General features: G+C 36.5%; 1 protein-coding gene and 3 long non-coding RNA genes across 4 annotated transcripts in view; 2 read left to right on the top strand and 2 right to left on the bottom strand.

The window, feature by feature from the left end:
- The window catches only part of slow (epidermal growth factor-like protein slowdown), a 221,082-nt gene extending 210,417 nt beyond the window's left edge, over positions 1-10,665 (top strand). Inside the window, exons 4-7 of the mRNA XM_075304794.1 lie at positions 4,905-5,161; positions 9,297-9,518; positions 9,593-9,786; positions 9,853-10,665. Of these exons, the coding sequence (XP_075160909.1) occupies positions 4,905-5,161; positions 9,297-9,518; positions 9,593-9,786; positions 9,853-9,990 (811 nt within the window). The 3' untranslated portion in view covers positions 9,991-10,665. The remainder of the gene's footprint in view (positions 1-4,904; positions 5,162-9,296; positions 9,519-9,592; positions 9,787-9,852) is intronic.
- A 3,115-nt stretch (positions 10,666-13,780) lies between these two features.
- On the bottom strand, positions 13,781-14,282 carry LOC142236603 (uncharacterized). Its single transcript, XR_012722109.1, has 2 exons — positions 14,052-14,282; positions 13,781-13,994 (listed from the first exon to the last, which is right to left on the bottom strand). It is a non-coding gene; the product is annotated as an uncharacterized LOC142236603 (long non-coding RNA).
- A 2,119-nt stretch (positions 14,283-16,401) lies between these two features.
- LOC142235157 (uncharacterized) lies at positions 16,402-17,566 on the top strand. Its single transcript, XR_012721814.1, has 4 exons — positions 16,402-16,543; positions 16,663-16,830; positions 16,895-17,000; positions 17,066-17,566. It is a non-coding gene; the product is annotated as an uncharacterized LOC142235157 (long non-coding RNA).
- Positions 17,567-18,864: 1,298 nt separating this feature from the next.
- Positions 18,865-19,814, bottom strand: LOC142232779 (uncharacterized). Its single transcript, XR_012721207.1, has 4 exons — positions 19,742-19,814; positions 19,455-19,622; positions 19,285-19,390; positions 18,865-19,219 (listed from the first exon to the last, which is right to left on the bottom strand). It is a non-coding gene; the product is annotated as an uncharacterized LOC142232779 (long non-coding RNA).
- Positions 19,815-19,848: the final 34 nt, after the last annotated feature.

Raw genomic sequence — 19,848 nt, 5'->3', positions numbered from 1 at the left:
ATTTCATTTGATTTTTTATTCGACTATTTTTGATTTTCATTTTCGCTAATAAAAATCATTAATTTTGCAGTTTGGTTTGATGGGATTTATTTGCCATTTATCGGGTTTCCGTTAAGTGTAATGTTTAACCACCTACCAAGAGTAGGATTTTTGAAGAAGCAAAATTTTCCACAAGGAGAAATGTGTTTTGAGAATTGATTTTTCAGTTTGCAAATTTTGCATCCTCAAAATGCCTATCATGTTTGGGTATTCCACCAAAAATCCCTTTAGCATTTTTCTCCCTTTCCCTTTCGCTACTAAACTGATATACGGAATTAGCTGATAAAAATCTAATTGTTCAATATGTATTGCATCCAATCTCGCGAAATGTACAGTTTATGAGCAAGTTTTCTACCACCCTGGCGTAGGTCCCAAATAACCTCTTCACCGATATAGTTAACCCTTTGCCTAGTAAGAGCAGAGCAGTGACAAATGTAGTGTTCCAAGGTCTCATCTTGTCTGGGCCACCCAATAGTATTTTCGTCGTCCTTCCGACCGTCCACGTCCACGTGCCCACTCGGACTGCGTTCCCTAAGTTCACTACCCTATTTTTCCTAGCTTTTATCGTCAGTTGTTGTTGTTGTAACAGTTTTTAATGTAGCTTCATCCATTTTGTTCTATACTTGTGTAGTTCAGCTGGTAGCCAGATCAAGGAACTCTGCGACAAGGATGGGGTGTGTCCAGAGTGATCTGGTAGTGAGACGGGTAGGCTTAGCTGGGCAAGCAAAAAGGTGACGAGTGTCATGTGGCCCTTGATTACATATGGGACACACGTCAGCTACGCTGCTATCAATCACTGATAAGTATGAATTGAGGCGACTGCACTTGCCTGATCTTAGTTGGGCCAAAACTACCCTTGTCTGCCGTGGGAGGCCTCTCTCCTCCGGTGCAATGGGCGGCGGTCGAACTCAGAGAACAGGATTAACCTTGTAGCTTCTCACCGCTTCAGCTATCCTCATGAATCCTGTCTCGTATGCTGCCTGATCTAGAGGCTCTCTTTTGTAACGCCGGATCTCTGGCTCTAAAGGGTGATACGGTCAAAATTTGGTCAATATAAACTTGACGTATTTCTTTCAATTTTGCATTTAAAAACCTGAACACCCCTCATATTGAAGGTGTGTGTGTGTAGAATGTTGCTCCTATTTTGATTTTGGAATTCACTCTTCAGTTGTCAAAATGCCGTCGAAGCAAGAAGAGCAGCGTATCAAAATTTTGCTCGCGCATCGCGAAAATCCGAGCTACTCGCACGCAAAGCTGGGGGAACGTTTGTCGACAGCCAGGAAGCCTGGATCCGGGGGAAATTGAAAACCGGAAGCCGCTGAGACGATAAAGAGAGTTGCCGGTAGTTTCAAGCGAAACCCTAACCTCTCTCTCCGAGATGCCGCAAATAAGCTGCGCGATCCCGGAGGCTGTACACGACGATGCTGACGAAGTTTGACTGCGTGGTAATGGACGACGAAACCTACGTCAAAGCCGACTACAAGCAGCTTCCGGGACAGGAGTTTTATACGGCAAAAGGAAGGGGAAAGGTAGCAGATATTTTCAAGCACATAAAACTGTCAAAGTTCGCAAAGAAATATCTGGTTTGGCAAGCCTGTGTACCTGTGGCTTGAAAAGCAGCATTTTCATAGCTTCCGGGACTGTCAACCAAGAATTTTACGTGAAAGAGTGTTTAAATAAACTTCTGCTGCCTTTCCTGAAGAAGCACGGTTGTTCCGTACTGTTTTGGCCGGATTTGGCATCTTGCCATTACGGTAAAAAGGCCATGGAGTGGTACGCCGCCAACAACGTGCAGGTGGTTCCCAAGGACAAGAACCCTCCCAACACGCCAGAGCTCCGCCCAATTGAGAAATACTGGGCTATTGTCAAGCGGAACCTAAGACCGCTTGACAATAGCCAAAAAAAACTGCTAAGGACGAGCAGCAGTTCAAGGCAACTGGCTTTCTGCGGCGAAGAAGGTGGACACGTTGGCTGTACAAAATCTGATGGCAGGTGCCAAGCGTGAGGCCCGGCAATTCGGATTTGGAAAAGCGAAAGCCTAACTGAATATTTTTCCTGAATTTTATACTAATTGAACTTGAAAAAGAAATTTAATTTGATTTGTAAATAAACGATTTCACCGATTTACACGCGTTTTCCCTTGACCAAATTTTGACCGTATCACCCTTTAGAAGGTGAAGATCAACCCTTACATTCCTGGGTGGAGGTTGTCTATCCACTAGATGGTGATTCGGATGACAACTTCGATTGTCCGCACCCTAAGTGCTGCCGGCAAGCGACTTGAGGACCTTGTTTCTACCGCGGAGCTTATCACAAATTGCAGTGGCATGGGCGGACGACTTATAAAGGCTGTCGAATGTGACCCCGAGAATCTTGGGGTAATTTGTTGTCGGAATTGTTTCGCCATCGACTCTGACAGCTGGAAAATTCTCCACAAGGCTGGGGAGGAGTAGTGCCTCATAACCTCTGAACGCCGGACGTTTATCAATCAAAAGAAAGCCAACTGGGAAGGCTTCAGAGAATACACCGATCGCCGCTTCAGTGAGCTCCCGTCCCCCTCTCATGTTCATGTTGCCCAGAGGGCGTTCCGGGACATCATCGATGCAGCAGCCGCTCGCTTCATACCCGCTGGTCGAATTGCCCAAGTGAGGCCCAACTTCCCAGCCGAAGCGGCGGGACTCGCAGACGAGCGTGATGAACGCCGTCGTGCTAACCCTGCTGATACTAGAATCAGAGAACTAAATCTAGAGATTAGTAAGATAGTCGACGAGCACAAGAGGAACACTTGGTTAGAGCACCTGAAGCAATGTAACTTAGGCACAGGAACTGGTAAATTGTGGTCAACAGTGAGAGTCCTCTCGAACCCCGCTACAAGGGATGATGGGATTTCAGTCACCTTTGGCGACGTGACTGTGACTGACCCGAAGAGATGCGCCAAATACTTCAACCGACTGTTTGTCGAGCATCCCGAGAGTGATAGAGCGAAAAGGAGAGCAACTCGTCGCATACGTGGTCTCCGAGCCGACGACACACCACAATTTACCGCAGCTGAAGTTACCAATGTCATCAACAGCGCGAAACCATCTAAGGCGCTGGGCCCCGACGGAATTTCAATGCTAATGCTGAAGCATCTTATCGTCAGTTCATTTTCATTTACGTTCCCTATTACCCCGGCACCCATCTGATTCATATGGTATTTCCGAGCCAATTAACAGATTCCGTTATGGCACGCACCTATAGTATTGTGCTGTGATCCAGTAATCGGAATAGGATCTCGATATATGGGTCCTCCATATATACGCCCAGTCCCGTGCTCTCTCGCTTCTGCGATCCATCGGTGTAGCAGTTATTTCCCTATGGTATCCATTCTAGGATCTCATTCTCCTAGGACAATTTTACTAGAGTCAGAATGTCACACTAGGTATCTACGGACACTTCAGGTGTTGGATAATAACTAGTCATGCGCCATTACATCCACCGTCTCTCTTTTTATCCTTTGATAATTCATGGTCATGTTTTGTGTTCCCAACTTCCACTTTCCCAACATCTTCAATCTCATCGCAGCCATGGCGGCTTCGCTTTTGATCTGAACCTCTATAGGTCTTAAGTCCAGTATCATCTCTAAGGCTCTGTTTGAAGTAGTCTTCATTGCTCCAGTTATGCTAAGGCAACTTGTCCGTTGGATCCGTTGTAAAATTTCTATGTTGCACTTCCTCTCAATTGAAGTCCACCAGACGATCGACTCTTATGTCAGGATTGGCAAACAATAGATATTGCTTTATGGCTAAACTAAAAGCCAATGGCCAATTTGTTGGAAATTTGACTTAAAATTGCGAGCTGTAATTTTGTTCTGAAACACCTGATATCCTAAACAATGGGTCTCTGACAATTTCTTCTGAGAGTACAAATATACAAACAATTGTTGTTTCATTCAATTTAAGTTAGGTTAGGTGGCAGCCCGATGTATCAGACTCACTTAGACTATTCAGTCCATTGTGATACCACATTGGTGAACTTCTCTCTTATCACTGAGTGCTGTCCGATTCCATGTTAAGCTCAATGACAAAGGACCTCCTTTTTATAGCCGAGTCCGAACAGCGTTCCACATTGCACTTAGAGAAGCTTTGAAACCTTCAGAAATGTCACCAGCATTACTGAGGTGGGATAATCCACCGGTGAAAAACTTTTTGGTGTTCGATCGAAGCAGGAATCGAACCCACGACCTTGTGTATGCAAGGCGGGCATGCTAACCATTGCACCACGGTGGCTCCCTTCATTCAATTGAACCCTGGAAAGTCATCCTTATTTTTTGTACACTAACGTCATCCTTCGTCATTTTGACTACGGCTTATTTCAAGACGCTATAATTTGCATCTTAAGCAAAAATAAGAACCAAAATTGAGTTTATTTCCTTATTCAATTTGTTTTTAATTAGTATAAAAGAAAAATTTATAAAATAGTTGTATTGGTATAACTTAAATTTATCATTTCCCAATCGACCAAAATGAATTTTAAATCGAAAATGGAATTACGCGTCGTAATTTTGACGAAGGATGACTGTCCAGGGTTAAAGTTGTTGTATAAAAAGCATATGATTTACAATGTTTTGCTTAAAAAACAATCAAATGTAAATCTATTGCAATTGTCATTAATTATTTTTCTTATTAATTTTTTTTTATATGCAATCCATGTAAAAACCAACAAGCCGACATTGATTTAATTGCCTACTCATATTCCATACTCACATATACATACACGTATATGTAACAAGTTAACTATGTAAGTCAACATCATCATTAACAATTTTCTCTCTGCTTTTTCTTCTCATCCTCTCATAATGTAACTCCTGGATGGCTGCCACACAGACGTCACATTTGCGTGCAACAACGTACCATCACAATGCCCGTGAAGACAACTGAAGTCTATAGTCGGCCAATTTGGAAACATGTCAGTACACCATGTCAACCTCAAACGCATGCGAATCAAATGTGTACGCGCGTTCAGTTGGTGCACGAACAGGCCTATCGCGACGTCATACGTCACAAATCAGCGCAACAGGTCATATACGATTGTTGTACAGGATGGATGCGTGAATCACCGCATGCGGATGGATGTATGAAACGTAAGTAAATTAATCTAGAGAGTTTCTTCCATATCTGTATACATTAGGGTGGCCCTTTGTTCATAAAATATAAACAAAAAAGATTTCGGGAACAATGAATGAATACAAAAAATTATGAATTCATTTTGGTTCAATTCGATCGTGGTATACACGAACCTGATCCACCATACTTTAAATCTTTTTACCTTTCTTTTATATGTATGTGGTGTTGCGTTTGCGTTGTATTTCTAGAATATTATAATGATGTTTCAATTCATTGGGTCCACTCTAATGTATATACATACAAATGTAAAATCAAGCATTATTTCCACTTAACGTAAGCTTAACATAATGTAATAAATTTATTCGATTTATTTGCATAAGAGCTGTCTATCAATCGTATCCAGTATGTAAATGAGTTAAGAAGGAAATTCATTTGTACATTTTTGTTTTTGTCATTGTTCGAAGGAAAGTGAAAGGATTACAGGTATACCATTTAATTCAATAATAGGGTAGTAAAATGTATTGCAGTGTAATTGGACGACAAGAACTTTCTTTTTGTACTCTCCACCAAAGGTAAAGACCTAACAAGCTTCCATCCGCCTATCATTGGATGGGAGCAATTTTACCGTTGAGGAGCCTATGTGCTGCAATAGTTAGCACACCCGCTTTGCATACAAAGGGTCGTAGATTCAATTCCACTTCCAACCGAACAGAAACAAAGTAGTTCAACGGTGGTTTATCCCCTCTTAGTAATTGTGATAAAAATTACGAGAGTATCAAGGCTTCTCTGACTTAGAAGTCTAATGGCGTTTTCTTTTCTTATGAAAAATGCGCACTTTTTTTGCATTTTGGCCGGAAAATGTACTTTTTAGGTTCTTTTCTAAAAAAACAGGCAAAAGTGCGAAAAGGCTTCGTATTCTGTTGTGAAAATAGTGCCACGCATAGAGGCAAATTACGGGCATTTTCAGCACTGCCAACAAACGAGAGTGCTGCGATTGCCCTGTTTCCTTCTTTGAATTCTTTTCTGCCCGCTGAAATAATAGCATTTTTTTTAGGTTGCTGGTAACATTTTAAAAATGCGCATTCTGTACAGACAAAATGACGGCAAAGCACTTTTTTCAGAAAAGAAAACACCATAAGTTAGACTAAAATATCGGGCTGCCACCATATGTATCTAAAAAGTGACACAAAAAGTGTCATTTGCTATTTGCAATTGAAGTGGCAAATTTGCAATTGAAGTTCCAAAAGTCCAAGAGCTCACTGATGGATATAATTACAAAAGTTATGGTGATTTCGTTTGGGAAAAAAGTGTTGCATACAAACGGTACAACATTATATGGTGTTACCACAGTGTTGCCGAAACCCCTTGCAATGACAACATCGTTTATGTGTGAAATCGAACAAAAAAGGTGCAACACTGATATAAAATCAAAACAAATTTGGCGGAAATATTTCGATTATTAAGCAGAGTACTATGTTCAGTTTTCAAGCTGAAAACCAGCTTGTTTTCACGGTTATTTTTGTTAATTAATTAATTTAGAAATATAAAATTATTTGCAATCAATTCCTTGGATCTTTTCCATCCATTATTTGGTAAGACTTGAGCAAAATATAAGCGTCTTCACAAATATATTTGTACTTTTAATTTAGTGTTTTGGTGAAAACCCCTTTATTAACAACTATTATTGGAATCTCGACTAACACGCAAATTTTTCTTGAACTAAGGGAAATTGTTAAAACTTTTGATTTTATATATTTTTAATGATTACTTCTACTCCAGAGTACAAGTTAATTACAACACCAACAAAGTTTTTAACTCGCCGTTGTCATTTCGTCCAAGCAATGATGTTGTAACTTCTTCATCGTCGTCAGAAGAATTACTCTCCAATAGCGCATCTACAATGGTGTTGGCAAAAAAAACGCATTTCCTTTTTGCATTTTGCTATTATATTGAAAATATTTAATATCGAATTTTGTTGTCGCGGCACTAAACAATTGATATGCTTCTTCTTGGTAAATTAATCAGGTGTGTTGAAGAAATTGAAAAGCAACCACAATACACGCGTCACTCACTTTCTTTTGTATTTGCAACAACGCTATTATTTAGGTCGAAGAATAAAAGCGTCTTCAACATCTGATTGAATGTGTAACCATTTGCACCGTAGGTTAAGTTAGGTTATGTGGCAGCCCGATGTATCAGGCTCACTTAGACTATTCAGTCCATTGTGATACCACTTCTCTCTTATCACTGAGTGCTGCGTAGACCAGCTACGGTGTAAAATGGGTTGCACTTTTGCTCTTGCGATGGGTAACACCTCGTCAATCGAACGTACACATTTTGGGTAGGATGCACTGAATTTTCCAATCGAACAAACATTTTTGATTTATGGGGGTAAAGGCCGGTACTATGTTCATTCATGCGAAAAATTTTTATAGAAACCATTATTTCGCACATAGAAAGCGGTGTTTATTTAGGTAACTTGGAGCGCTATTTTACAGGGAGCGATATTGAATTAAGTTGGTGGTTGCTGTTAGTTATTACAAAATTAACATTTTATTTTCCTTGGGCAATTGATTTGCTGCTCCTTTGATCCTTTGTATAGTTTCGGAACAAAAATATAATCCGTGTTTGTGTTATAAACCCACAAAAATAGTTTTAATAAATAAATTATTTCTTAATTCACATTGCAAATGGCGCCATGCTATAAACGTCAGTTTTTCAACTCGAAAAAACAAAGTACCACAAATGGAAAAATTTCGCTAGTTTTTCGCATTTTTTAATTTTGTATGGAGTTTCAACGCGAAAACCGAACAGAGTACCGGCCTTAAGGTGTAAAATATGCAACATATTTTTTACCAATCAAAATCACCATTAGTCTGGAAAGATCCAAGGAGTTGCTTTACTTGCACGAAGGTTACCGTATTTGGTTTTCCCCAATGAGAAGCCATTCCAAATTGAGCAGTTTGTGAAAAAAAATTAAATTATAGGGTTTATTTGGCAAAGAGGTCAGCGGGAAAATGTATATGCCGTCACGACCGGTGGTCATTTCTCGCTCGTATTCATCAACCGTGGGGTCAATATAAATGCCGAATATTAACGGGAAAATTTCCCAAAGAGAGTGTTGAAACCGTGGGCAGACAAATATTTCGGCCGCAGACTATGGACATTAAAACAGGACTCAGTAACATCGCATACAGCACACGTTAATCATGAATGGCTTAAAATAAAGGTTGTTTTCTTCATTTCTACCGCAAAATGGCCACCAAAATCTCAGGATCTCAAACTGTTTGCGCCTGGGATATTTTGGAAAGTAAAGTTGGCACTAAAAAACTCAAGACGGCTCTTCGTCGGCCTTAAATCGTGCCAATGGTAGCCAAATCTAAACTGATTAAACAATATTATGTTGTTTCCGAAATGTTTGACTTTTAACAATAAAATTTTAAAAACTTTGTTGCATTACATACCAGCCATCCAGTATAAATTGCAATTGCAAATTGCATTCCCTAATAATGCCATAGTTTGTATCAATTCAAAATAGTACATTGAAGTATTTCATTCACAATTGTGATTTGTAGAGCCTCAAAGTATGCTATGAAATTTATACAATTTACATTAATTATTTAACCCATGTCAGGCTGTTTGAAGGTTGTGAGGTTGGTAAAAAAAAAGATAAAAATACAAACTTGTTTGCTAAGTCTTTTTGTAACTTCAAAGGGTATGTTTGAAAGCATTAATTCAAGAAGTTTATTTAGTAATTCTAAAGAAAACTATCAGTGAAAAAATGAATAGTTTACGAAGTTAATAATAACCTGGCTTTGTTGTTGACTTCAGATTCACTATTAGCTCATAGCGATTATACCACATATTAGATACGTTCGCTTACATTTCCAGTTCCAATTGTCCAATAAATAGCTTAACACATTAAGGTCGTTACTAAGATCGATTTTAGACGACAAAATAGAAAATAAATCTTTAAAAACAGAAATAAATTATAACGTTTAATACATACCAACACAATTAAAACAATTAAAAAACCCGAATTTATTTCAAATTCGAAGGAATTTGTATACAAATAAATTCATTATAAATTCCTTAATTTTACAAAATCTTCCTGTCATTAGCAAAAAAATTAAAAAAATGTGTTTATTACAGCCATTTGCTCTGGTCGCTGTCAAAATGGTGGTACTTGCACAGGTCCTGAGACTTGCAGTTGTCCAGCGGGCTTTACAGGACGCTATTGTGAACAAGATATAGACGAATGTAAAATTGAAAAACCTTGCGATCAGACTTGTATCAATACCCCAGGATCATACTATTGCAAATGTCGAGATGGTTTTACGTTACAACCAGATCAACAGAGCTGCAAAAAAGAGGGTAAGATATTTTCAGGACATAGTTCTTCTACAGCAAATCCATCCAATTGAGTTTTTTTTTTTAAATTCTTCTAGATCTACACCACGATGATGCATTTGAAGCCAGAGACTTGGAAAATGAAATTGAAACCCAAGAAGATATAACTGCTCGATTGCAGAAAATCGAAAAACAATTAGCCAATGAAAAAGTGCAATCAAATGAATTGCAAAAAACGTTACAGTCCACATACACAATGGTTGATTCATTGAAGAATCGTTTAGTTAATTTGGTAAGTCTGGATTTTAATATATGAATATTTTTTTTTTTTTCAAAATTAAAAAAATGTTTATTTCAGGAAAAACAACAATTGGATTACAACCGTTTACAAACGAATCTCTACAATACCGAAACTCGTACAATGAAATTAGAGGGAATGCTAAATCTCTTAATGAAATGTCGAAACACTGTTGGACCCACCGCCAATTGCCCTTGAGCCGTGAATGAGCATAACTGCCGCCATTGTCGCCATACCGTAAAAATTGAAACTCAGATTTAGAAAACACAACAGAACTGCATTTTATTTGTTAAGAATCTACTTAAGAATATCCAATTTAAGTTAGTTTTACAACACCAACTCCCTACACTTGCTTATTAACTAGCTGCAATGTTTGCACAATTTTTTTTGTCAAAGTATTTCCTTTACTTTTGTAGATTTTACTAAGTTTTGTTTTGTAAACTGTACTTATACATTGACTTGATGGGTCGATTTTTGTTTTGTGGCATTCCCTAACCCAATATTTACTACATGAGATGGAGAACACGTTGAGATTGTTTTGTGTGAAATTTGCGTTTTTTGCATGCATGCTAAATTTAAGGGGTATTACAGTAAGACAGGTAGTTTTCCGATTTAACGAAAATAAAATCGTTTAAATACTTGAAATTTAGAGATCATAATTTATGTTTTGATAGAAGGAACACTACCTCCTTTATTTAATTATGCCAATCAGTGTATGTCGAATTTCAAGCATAGCTAATTTTGTATTATTCCAAATTCGAAGATTTAAAAGAAAAGCTTTTATACATCTAGTTTTTAAGTGAAGATCTATTTTAACGTATTTAAATGTAAATATTTAAATAAAGTTATTTTTTATTGTAGATAATAAGGAAATTTTTACTGTCTGGGCTTACAAATAATGCTGTTGTTGTAACAGTGTGTTTAGTTGTCATCTAATTTTGTGTAATGTGCTTTACAGACTATCAGTTATTCTGGACGACAGTTAAGTCCGAAGGCATAATCGATACTGCTGAATGTTTATGGGATTGATAACACATTTACCGATTATTTAGTCATCGCCGACAAGTCGAATCGATCCGACACACTGTAAGATTCTTTACAAACACCGACATTCCGTCCGGAATAACTGATAGTCTGTAAAGCCCATAATGCTTTTGGCACATCAGCTAGTACCCAGATAAGGAAACTCCGCGACTAAGATGGGATACGTCCAGAGTGATCTGTTGGTGAGTGGGGTAGGGTAAATGGAAAGGTGACGCGTGTCATGTGGCCCTTGGTTGCGGATGGGTTGTTGTTGTATTATGTATTTTACGGAATCCATATTAATGGTTGGCAGATGGAAATTTCTCCACAAGGCTGTGGAGAAATAGTATCTCAAATGTTTTGGGCACTGGCGAGAGAAGGGAGATCGGTCTGTACGATCCACCCTTGCTCGAGTTTTCAGTAGTTGACTCACCCTACCCATTTGACAGACATCGGATACAATGAGTGATTCCAAAGTCAAATTCTATTTAAGTACTCAACTCTGTATTCCCAGACGCTTCAACAATAGCATAGAAATTCCATCGGGGTTTTCGCTCTATCGCTCTCGGGATTCTCAACAAAATATCCATTGTAGAACCTCGCACATCACTTCGTATTAGTTAACATACGTCGCCAAAGGTGAATGAGATTACATCATCCCTTTTAGCGGTGCTTTTAACGTTGACCCATGGCTGAATAAGGAGGTTGAATCACGATAACAAAAACAACAAATTTCAATATGTTGTTTACAATTTTAAGAAGTCAAAATCAGCTGATAAAAGAATCGTATGGCATTGGTAAAAGTGGCAATTATTTATTCTTTCAATTGTCCTGAAAAAATAATTAAAATCCAGAGCAAAATAAAGGATCAAATTTAATTACGTCACCTATGAGTGATTGTGAAGTGGATAATTCATCCGAGGAACGCCGATATGAGACAAATAAGACTATAATACCCACCAAAGTTAAGAATGAAAGTCAGTCAAATGGATCTTCGCCATCTATTAACAAAACCAGTTTATGATGCAGTTTAAAAACTGATGTGCTTGGTATTTTGGGTCTGGAATATGTTATCAAGATACTCAAGTCATCTTTGAACAATTCTCCAGCTATGAATGCGCGAGTTTGTTTGAGATGCATTTGCTATGCAGTGTCATTTGGAGAGCTGCAATCACCATAAACATATGATTTTGACATCTTATAATTTTGTCGAAATAAAAAAATTTTAATCATATGGGCCCATGATTTAACCTTCTTGTTCAGCCATGCGTTGACCATAACTTACCTAGGTTACGTTGCTTCAGGTGCTAATCATGTGTTCTGTTTGTGTCGTTCAGTTCCCTTAGTGTGTAAATATAACCATAGCGATAGGCGGTAGGCGAACACTTATTTACGTGTATTTGTTATGGGAAGCCCAAAATCCGCGACGGAATACCGTGACGGCTAGCGGCGTGTCGCTAAATTAATAAATTAATTTGACCAGCGGGTATGAAGCGAGCACTGCTGCTTTTCAATTTTTTAATTTATTGAAGTTGGGCCTTGCCTGAGCAATTTGACGAGCGGGTATGAAGCGAGCACTGCTGCTTTGATGTTCTCCCGGAACATCTTCTGAGTACCATGAACTTTGGTGATGAATGAGAGGTCGCTGAGGTGGCGAGCTTTGTATTCTGTTTAACCGTCCCTGTTGGCTTTCCGGCATTCAGAAATTATAAAATCGGAGGGTCGGTCAATGGTGAGAATTATGGGAAAATCGTCTGATATCAATTAAATGACAGTTTGTCTTGTATCAGACGACGTTACGCTAATGCTATATATGACTTTTCCTAATCATAAAATATACAACTTTACTTCTGAGCCCGTTGCTATTAAATTGTGTGAACGATGCAGTTTCCGGAACTGGTACAATGATATTCGGTGTTAAGGCCGGTACTATGTTCATTCTTGCGAAAAATTTTTATGGAAACCATTATTTCGCACATAGAAAGCGGCGTTTTTTTAGGTAGCTTGGAACGTTATTTTACAGGGAGCGATATTGGATTAAGTTGGTGGTTGTTGCTTGTTTTTACAAAATAACATTTTATTTTTCCTTGGGCAATTGATCTGCTATTCCTTTGATCCTTTGTATAGTTTCGGAACAAAAATATGGTCCGTGTTTGATTTATAAACCCGCACAAATAGTTTTTAATAAATAAATTATTTCTTAATTCACATTGCAAATGGCGCCGTGCTATAAACGTCAGTTTTTCAACACGAAAAAACAAAGTATCACAAATGGAAAAAATTTCGCAAATTTTTCGCATGTTTTGGTTTTGTATGGAGTTTCAACGCGAAAACCGAACAGAGTACCGGCCTTTAGATGTCGCAGTGGAAAATATTTTTGGACGGGAGATTTGGGGGGTCATGTAGTGTAACGACCCACTGCTGACGTCGATGACACAGACGTTATGCGTCGTCCAGACCATAAGGACGACAGTGCTTGTATCAAACACATCCCATATACTGGCCACACTATAAGTTATGTTCCAAGCAAACACAATAGAGATAAGAAGATGGGAAATTGGCCTACGTAATTTTTTCGTTTTTTATTGTACCCTCCACTATAGGATGGGGGTATATTAACTTTGTCATTCCGTTTGTAACACATCAAATATTGCTCTAAGACCCCATAAAGTATATATATTCTGGATCGTGGTGAAATTCTGATTCGATACCCTGCCAACATTTTTTGAATTTGGGGACTCTTTTGAGAATCCCCACTACGTCGAAAACAATCATATACGACATCAAAAACTCGTCGGAAAAGCGCCGTCACTATTGAGAAGTTGTACCACGCCAAGTTACTACAAAAATGTTTCGCATGAGTGCAATTATTAGGTGCCTTTATAGATCAATTTAGAACGACGCCAATAAGGGACCCTCCAAACAATCAGAAAAAGTGCATTTTAAGATAGTTGTAAAAGAATCATTGTGGTCGAGTAAAACACGTTTGTTTAGATATTTATTAATTTGATTAAACATTTACAAATTCTTAAAAATATAACATTTATACCACTATCACATTACATTTAACATAATTTTTGGCATTAATGATGATGTTGAGTTACAAGTAGCGAGTTACATGTTGCTGCGTCTATCAACCAGTGTTTTTATTCCATGGAGGCAGCGCGTCTGTAAAATATCTGAAAAACAATCACTTTATTCCATTTGGAAAATCACCAAATTGTTCACCAATATACCTTTCACAATTTTAAGCGTATAATCTATGTTTTCAGAACTTTATTTTCGTTTTTATTTAATTAAAATATAACAAGCTGGTTGCGCTTGGCGTTTCACAAAAAAATGGCTTTTTTAACAGTAGGGATGGCAAATTACTTGCATGTACTTTTTGATGTACCTTTTCATGATGGTTGAAGTGACATTTACGAGTCTGTGGTAACGATGAGGTTGAAATGGAACTTTGAAATGCTGGCAGGGTACATATGGGCACATCTAGTTTTCCAGCGATGACTAAATAATCGGTAAATGTGTTATCGATCCCATAAACATGCAGCAGTATCGATTATGCCTTCGGACTTAACTTATACTGTGTACAATATATGGGATATGTTCAACACAAGCACTGTCGTCCGGAATAACTGATAGTCTGTAAGCTTTGATTTACATTACGTTCACATTACGCACCAAAATCTGTGAGTTCATTTCATTTTCTGTGGAAGTGGATTTTTTTTTTGTGTTGGAGGAGGTGTCTCACACGTTTGCTTCTGGTCCGAGCCGACCTAGAGGAAAATCCCGGGCCATGGATCTGTTCAGTCTGCCGAAACCAGATTAACCACCGCTTGGTGTCGGTGAGGTATAATCGGTTCCTGGAGTGAGTGCACTTCCGGATCAGTTCCGGTCTAATGCTCCATTCAGACTGTAAGTTAATCCAAACGGAATTTGTGTGTATTAGGGCTTTCGCCCGGGATAAATCTCGTCCCGAAATCCCGGGATTTTTCGGGATCCCGAAAATATAATTCCAATTTGTTAAATTTGTTGATTTTAGCATTATTTATTAATAAATTTGAGTCTTTATTCAGTGCAAACGGCCCTTAGATTTCATACCTGACAAATTGAGTTAATAAACATTTATGGTACACCTTGAGTAAGAATTTAATTTCATTTCAAAATCCGAAGAAAATGATAAGCATACCCTTTGAACACTGAGTTTCTTATATTGTTTAGTTTCACTTGTTTTGTTAAGTATAGGCCGGTACTATGTTCATTCTTGTGAAAAATTTTTATGGAAACCATTATTTCGCACATAGAAAGCGGCGTTTTTTAGGTAGCTTGGAGCGCTATTTTACAGGGAGCGACATTGGATTAAGTTGGTGGTGTTGCTTGTTTTTACAAAATAACATTTTATTTTTCCTTGGGCAATTGATCTGCTATTCCTTTGATCCTTTGTATAGTTTCGGAACAAAAATATGGTCCGTGTGTGATTTATAAACCCGCACAAATAGTTTTTAATAAATAAATTATTTCTTAATTCACATTGCAAATGGCGCCGTGCTATAAACGTCAGTTTTTCAATACGAAAAAACAAAGTATCACAAATGGAAAAAATTTCGCAAATTTTTCGTATTTTTTGGGTTTGTATGGAGTCTCAACGCGAAAACCGAACAGAGTACCGGCCTTATGATAGCAATGTGAAATTGCTTTTTACTCTTATGTTCTGTTTTTGTTAAAAAATTGAATTAAACTAAATGGGTTTAATGTAATGTTGGTGATGCATTTAAACCCTGCCAGCATTTCAAAGTTCCATTTCAACCTCATCGTTACCACAGACTCGTAAATGTCACTTCCACCATCATGAAAAGGAACATCAAAAAGTACATGCAAGTAATTTGCCATCCCTACTGTTAAAAAAGCCATTTTTTTTGTGAAACGCCAAGCGCAACCAGCTTGTTATATTTTAATTAAATAAAAACGAAAATAAAGTTCTGAAAACATAGATTATACGCTTAAAATTGTGAAAGGTATATTGGTGAACAATTTGGTGATTTTCCAAATGGAATAAAGTGATTGTTTTTCAGATATTTTACAGACACGCTGCCTCCATGGAATAAAAACACTGGTTGATAGACGCAGCAACATGTAACTCGCTACTTGTAACTCAACATCATCATTAATGCCAAAAATTATGTTAAATGTAATGTGATAGTGGTATAAATGTTATATTTTTAAGAATTTGTAAATGTTTAATCAAATTAATAAATATCTAAACAAACGTGTTTTACTCGACCACAATGATTCTTTTACAACTATCTTAAAATGCACTTTTTCTGATTGTTTGGAGGGTCCCTTATTGGCGTCGTTCTAAATTGATCTATAAAGGCACCTAATAATTGCACTCATGCGAAACATTTTTGTAGTAACTTGGTGTGGTACAACTTCTCAATAGTGACGGCGCTTTTCCGACGAGTTTTTGATGTCGTATATGATTGTTTTCGACGTAGTGGGGATTCTCAAAAGAGTCCCCAAATTCAAAAAATGTTGGCAGGGTAATAGGTGCTTTTAGTTAATGTGGTATCACAATGGACTGAATAGTCTAAGTGAGCCTGAATATTAATCGGACTGCCACTATAACCTAACCCTAACCTAGTCATCGCCGACAAGTCGTATCGATGCGACACACCCCAATAAACACAGGATGAGCGTTTTTCAAATGCAACAACTTTTCAGTTTGAGGGTAAATATAATTTTCAACATAAATTTAACTCGACTTGAAAAAGCTCATCTTCAATACATCTTCAAATTGTTTGCGAATTACTTCCAATTTGCCAAAATGTTGACGAAATCTTTGAAAAGGTGTTGAAGATAATATGAGAAAACTTTGACAAAACACTACCCTAAAATGCAACGAAAAAAACCATGTGGTTTTCAATACTTATTTGTGCAACGAAGTTCGTGGTCAATTGCAAGAAATTAAAAAAATGGAAAATTTTAGACAAATAACCAAATAGTTTATAAAAATAGGTAAGTGAAAATAAAAAATAAAATAAAACTTTAAGGAAGTCACTAAATGTATATCTCTTTGCAGAAAATTAAAATTATGGATTCTACGTTCTTGAAAACATTAAAAAGCTGACCGATGAAAAAATGGTGGACAATTAACTGGAACTGCTTCAAATAGTTTATAGTAATTGGTACGTCAATATGAAAAATTAAATCAACACTTTAGATAAGTCACCAAATTTAAATCTCTTTGCAGAAAACTAACATCTTTGGATGCTACATTCTTGCAAACATTAAGAATCTGACCAATGAAAAATGAGTGGCTTATCGACACGAAAAAGTTTCCAGAAACATTACAAGTGCAACCAATTAAAATTGTTAAAAACAACAAATTGTTGAAATCAACAACTTCTGGATGAAAATGTGCATCACATCGTCAGTTTAATTCATATGCTATTATCAGTTTAAAATGGATATTTTGTGAAATCCTTCTGCTGGAAATCAATTCTAACACGCGGTCTGTTTTATGACACCAAAAGGAAGGAAATCGAATTATCAATGCAAAAGTGTTTACTAATAATGTTTAATATATTTAAAGTTTTGTTGTTTGTTTTGTTTTTGTTTTCTGTTCTTATTTGTTAATATGTTTAATAAGATTATTATTTGTCAATTGGTATTGTAGTGTAGTATGTAGTGTAGTGTATTATTATATATTTTATTTTGATGAAAATGAATAAATTATACAAAATTCATAGAATTTTGGCTTTGACTTTCAATTTGAAGTGGGGATATCATTCATACAAATTTAGGTTGAAAAGTATTTGCAACGATGTTAATTTTGAATTTGCCTCGCATCGAAAATTGTTTGACAAATTACTGAGTAGCGATGCATTTCAATTTGAGGATAACACTTGAGATATTATTGCTAATGTGTTGAATTTCACTGTTGAGGGTAATGTCTGTTTTTTGTTGAGAACGCGATTTTCTCAACAATTTCTCAACTTGAATATTACCCTAATCCTTTGAAAAAATGTTTGAAAAATTGTTGAAATTTAGCATTTTTCAAACGTTTGTGTTTATTGGGACTGTAAAATTCTTTACAAACACCGACATTTCGCCCGGAATAGCTGATAGTCTGTAAAGCGCATTATACCCAATAAACACAAACGTTTGAAAAATGCTAAATTTCAACAATTTTTCAAACATTTTTTCAAAGGATTAGGGTAATATTCAAGTTGAGAAATTGTTGAGAAAATCGCGTTCTCAACAAAAAACAGACATTACCCTCAACAGTGAAATTCAACACATTAGCAATAATATCTCAAGTGTTATCCTCAAATTGAAATGCATCGCTACTCAGTAATTTGTCAAACAATTTTCGATGCGAGTCAAATTCAAAATTAACATCGTTGCAAATACTTTTCAACCTAAATTTGTATGAATGATATCCCCACTTCAAATGGAAAGTCAAAGCCAAAATTCTATGAATTTTGTATAATTTATTCATTTTCATCAAAATAAAATATATAATAATACACTACACTACATACTACACTACAATACCAATTGACAAATAATAATCTTATTAAACATATTAACAAATAAGAACAAAAAACAAAACAAACAACAAAACTTTAAATATCTTAAACATTAAGGCCGGTACTCTGTTCGGTTTTCGCGTTGAAACTCCATACAAAACCAAAAAAATGCGAAAAATTTGCGAAATTTTTTCCATTTGTGATACTTTGTTTTTTCGTGTTGAAAAACTGACGTTTATAGCACGGCGCCATTTGCAATGTGAATTAAGAAATAATTTATTCATTAAAAACTATTTGTTCGGGTTTATAAATCAAACACGGACCATATTTTTGTTCCGAAACTATACAAAGGATCAAAGGAATAGCAGATCAATTGCCCAAGGAAAAATAAAATGTTATTTTGTAAAAACAAGCAACAACCACCAACTTAATCCAATATCGCTCCCTGTAAAATAGTGCTCCAAGCTACCTAAAAAAACGCCGCTTTCTATGTGCGAAATAATGGTTTCCATAAAAATTTTTCGCAAGAATGAACATAGTACCGGCCTTTATTAGTAAACACTTTTGCATTGATAATTCGATTTCCTTCCTTTTGGTGTCATAAAACAGACCGCGTGTTAGAATTGATTTCCAGCAGAAGGATTTCACAAAATATCCATTTTAAACTGATAATAGCATATGAATTAAACTGACGATGTGATGCACATTTTCATCCAGAAGTTGTTGATTTCAACAATTTGTTGTTTTTAACAATTTTAATTGGTTGCACTTGTAATGTTTCTGGAAACTTTTTCGTGTCGATAAGCCACTCATTTTTCATTGGTCAGATTCTTAATGTTTGCAAGAATGTAGCATCCAAAGATGTTAGTTTTCTGCAAAGAGATTTAAATTTAGTGACTTATCTAAAGTGTTGATTTAATTTTTCATATTGACGTACCAATTACTATAAACTATTTGAAGCAGTTCCAGTTAATTGTCCACCATTTTTTCATCGGTCAGCTTTTTAATGTTTTCAAGAACGTAGAATCCATAATTTTAATTTTCTGCAAAGAGATATACATTTAGTGACTTCCTTAAAGTTTTATTTTATTTTTTATTTTCACTTACCTATTTTTATAAACTATTTGGTTATTTGTCTAAAATTTTCCATTTTTTTAATTTCTTGCAATTGACCACGAACTTCGTTGCACAAATAAGTATTGAAAACCACATGGTTTTTTTCGTTGCATTTTAGGGTAGTGTTTTGTCAAAGTTTTCTCATATTATCTTCAACACCTTTTCAAAGATTTCGTCAACATTTTGGCAAATTGGAAGTAATTCGCAAACAATTTGAAGATGTATTGAAGATGAGCTTTTTCAAGTCGAGTTAAATTTATGTTGAAAATTATATTTACCCTCAAACTGAAAAGTTGTTGCATTTGAAAAACGCTCATCCTGTGTTTATTGGGTATGCACCAACGCTTAATTCCCCAAATGAGAGATTGGCAACACTGAATGATAC

This window comes from Haematobia irritans, chromosome 4 (genome assembly GCF_050003625.1).
Source record: "Haematobia irritans isolate KBUSLIRL chromosome 4, ASM5000362v1, whole genome shotgun sequence".
NCBI lineage: Eukaryota > Metazoa > Arthropoda > Insecta > Diptera > Muscidae > Haematobia > Haematobia irritans.
This window is presented reverse-complemented; position numbering and strand designations above follow the sequence as displayed.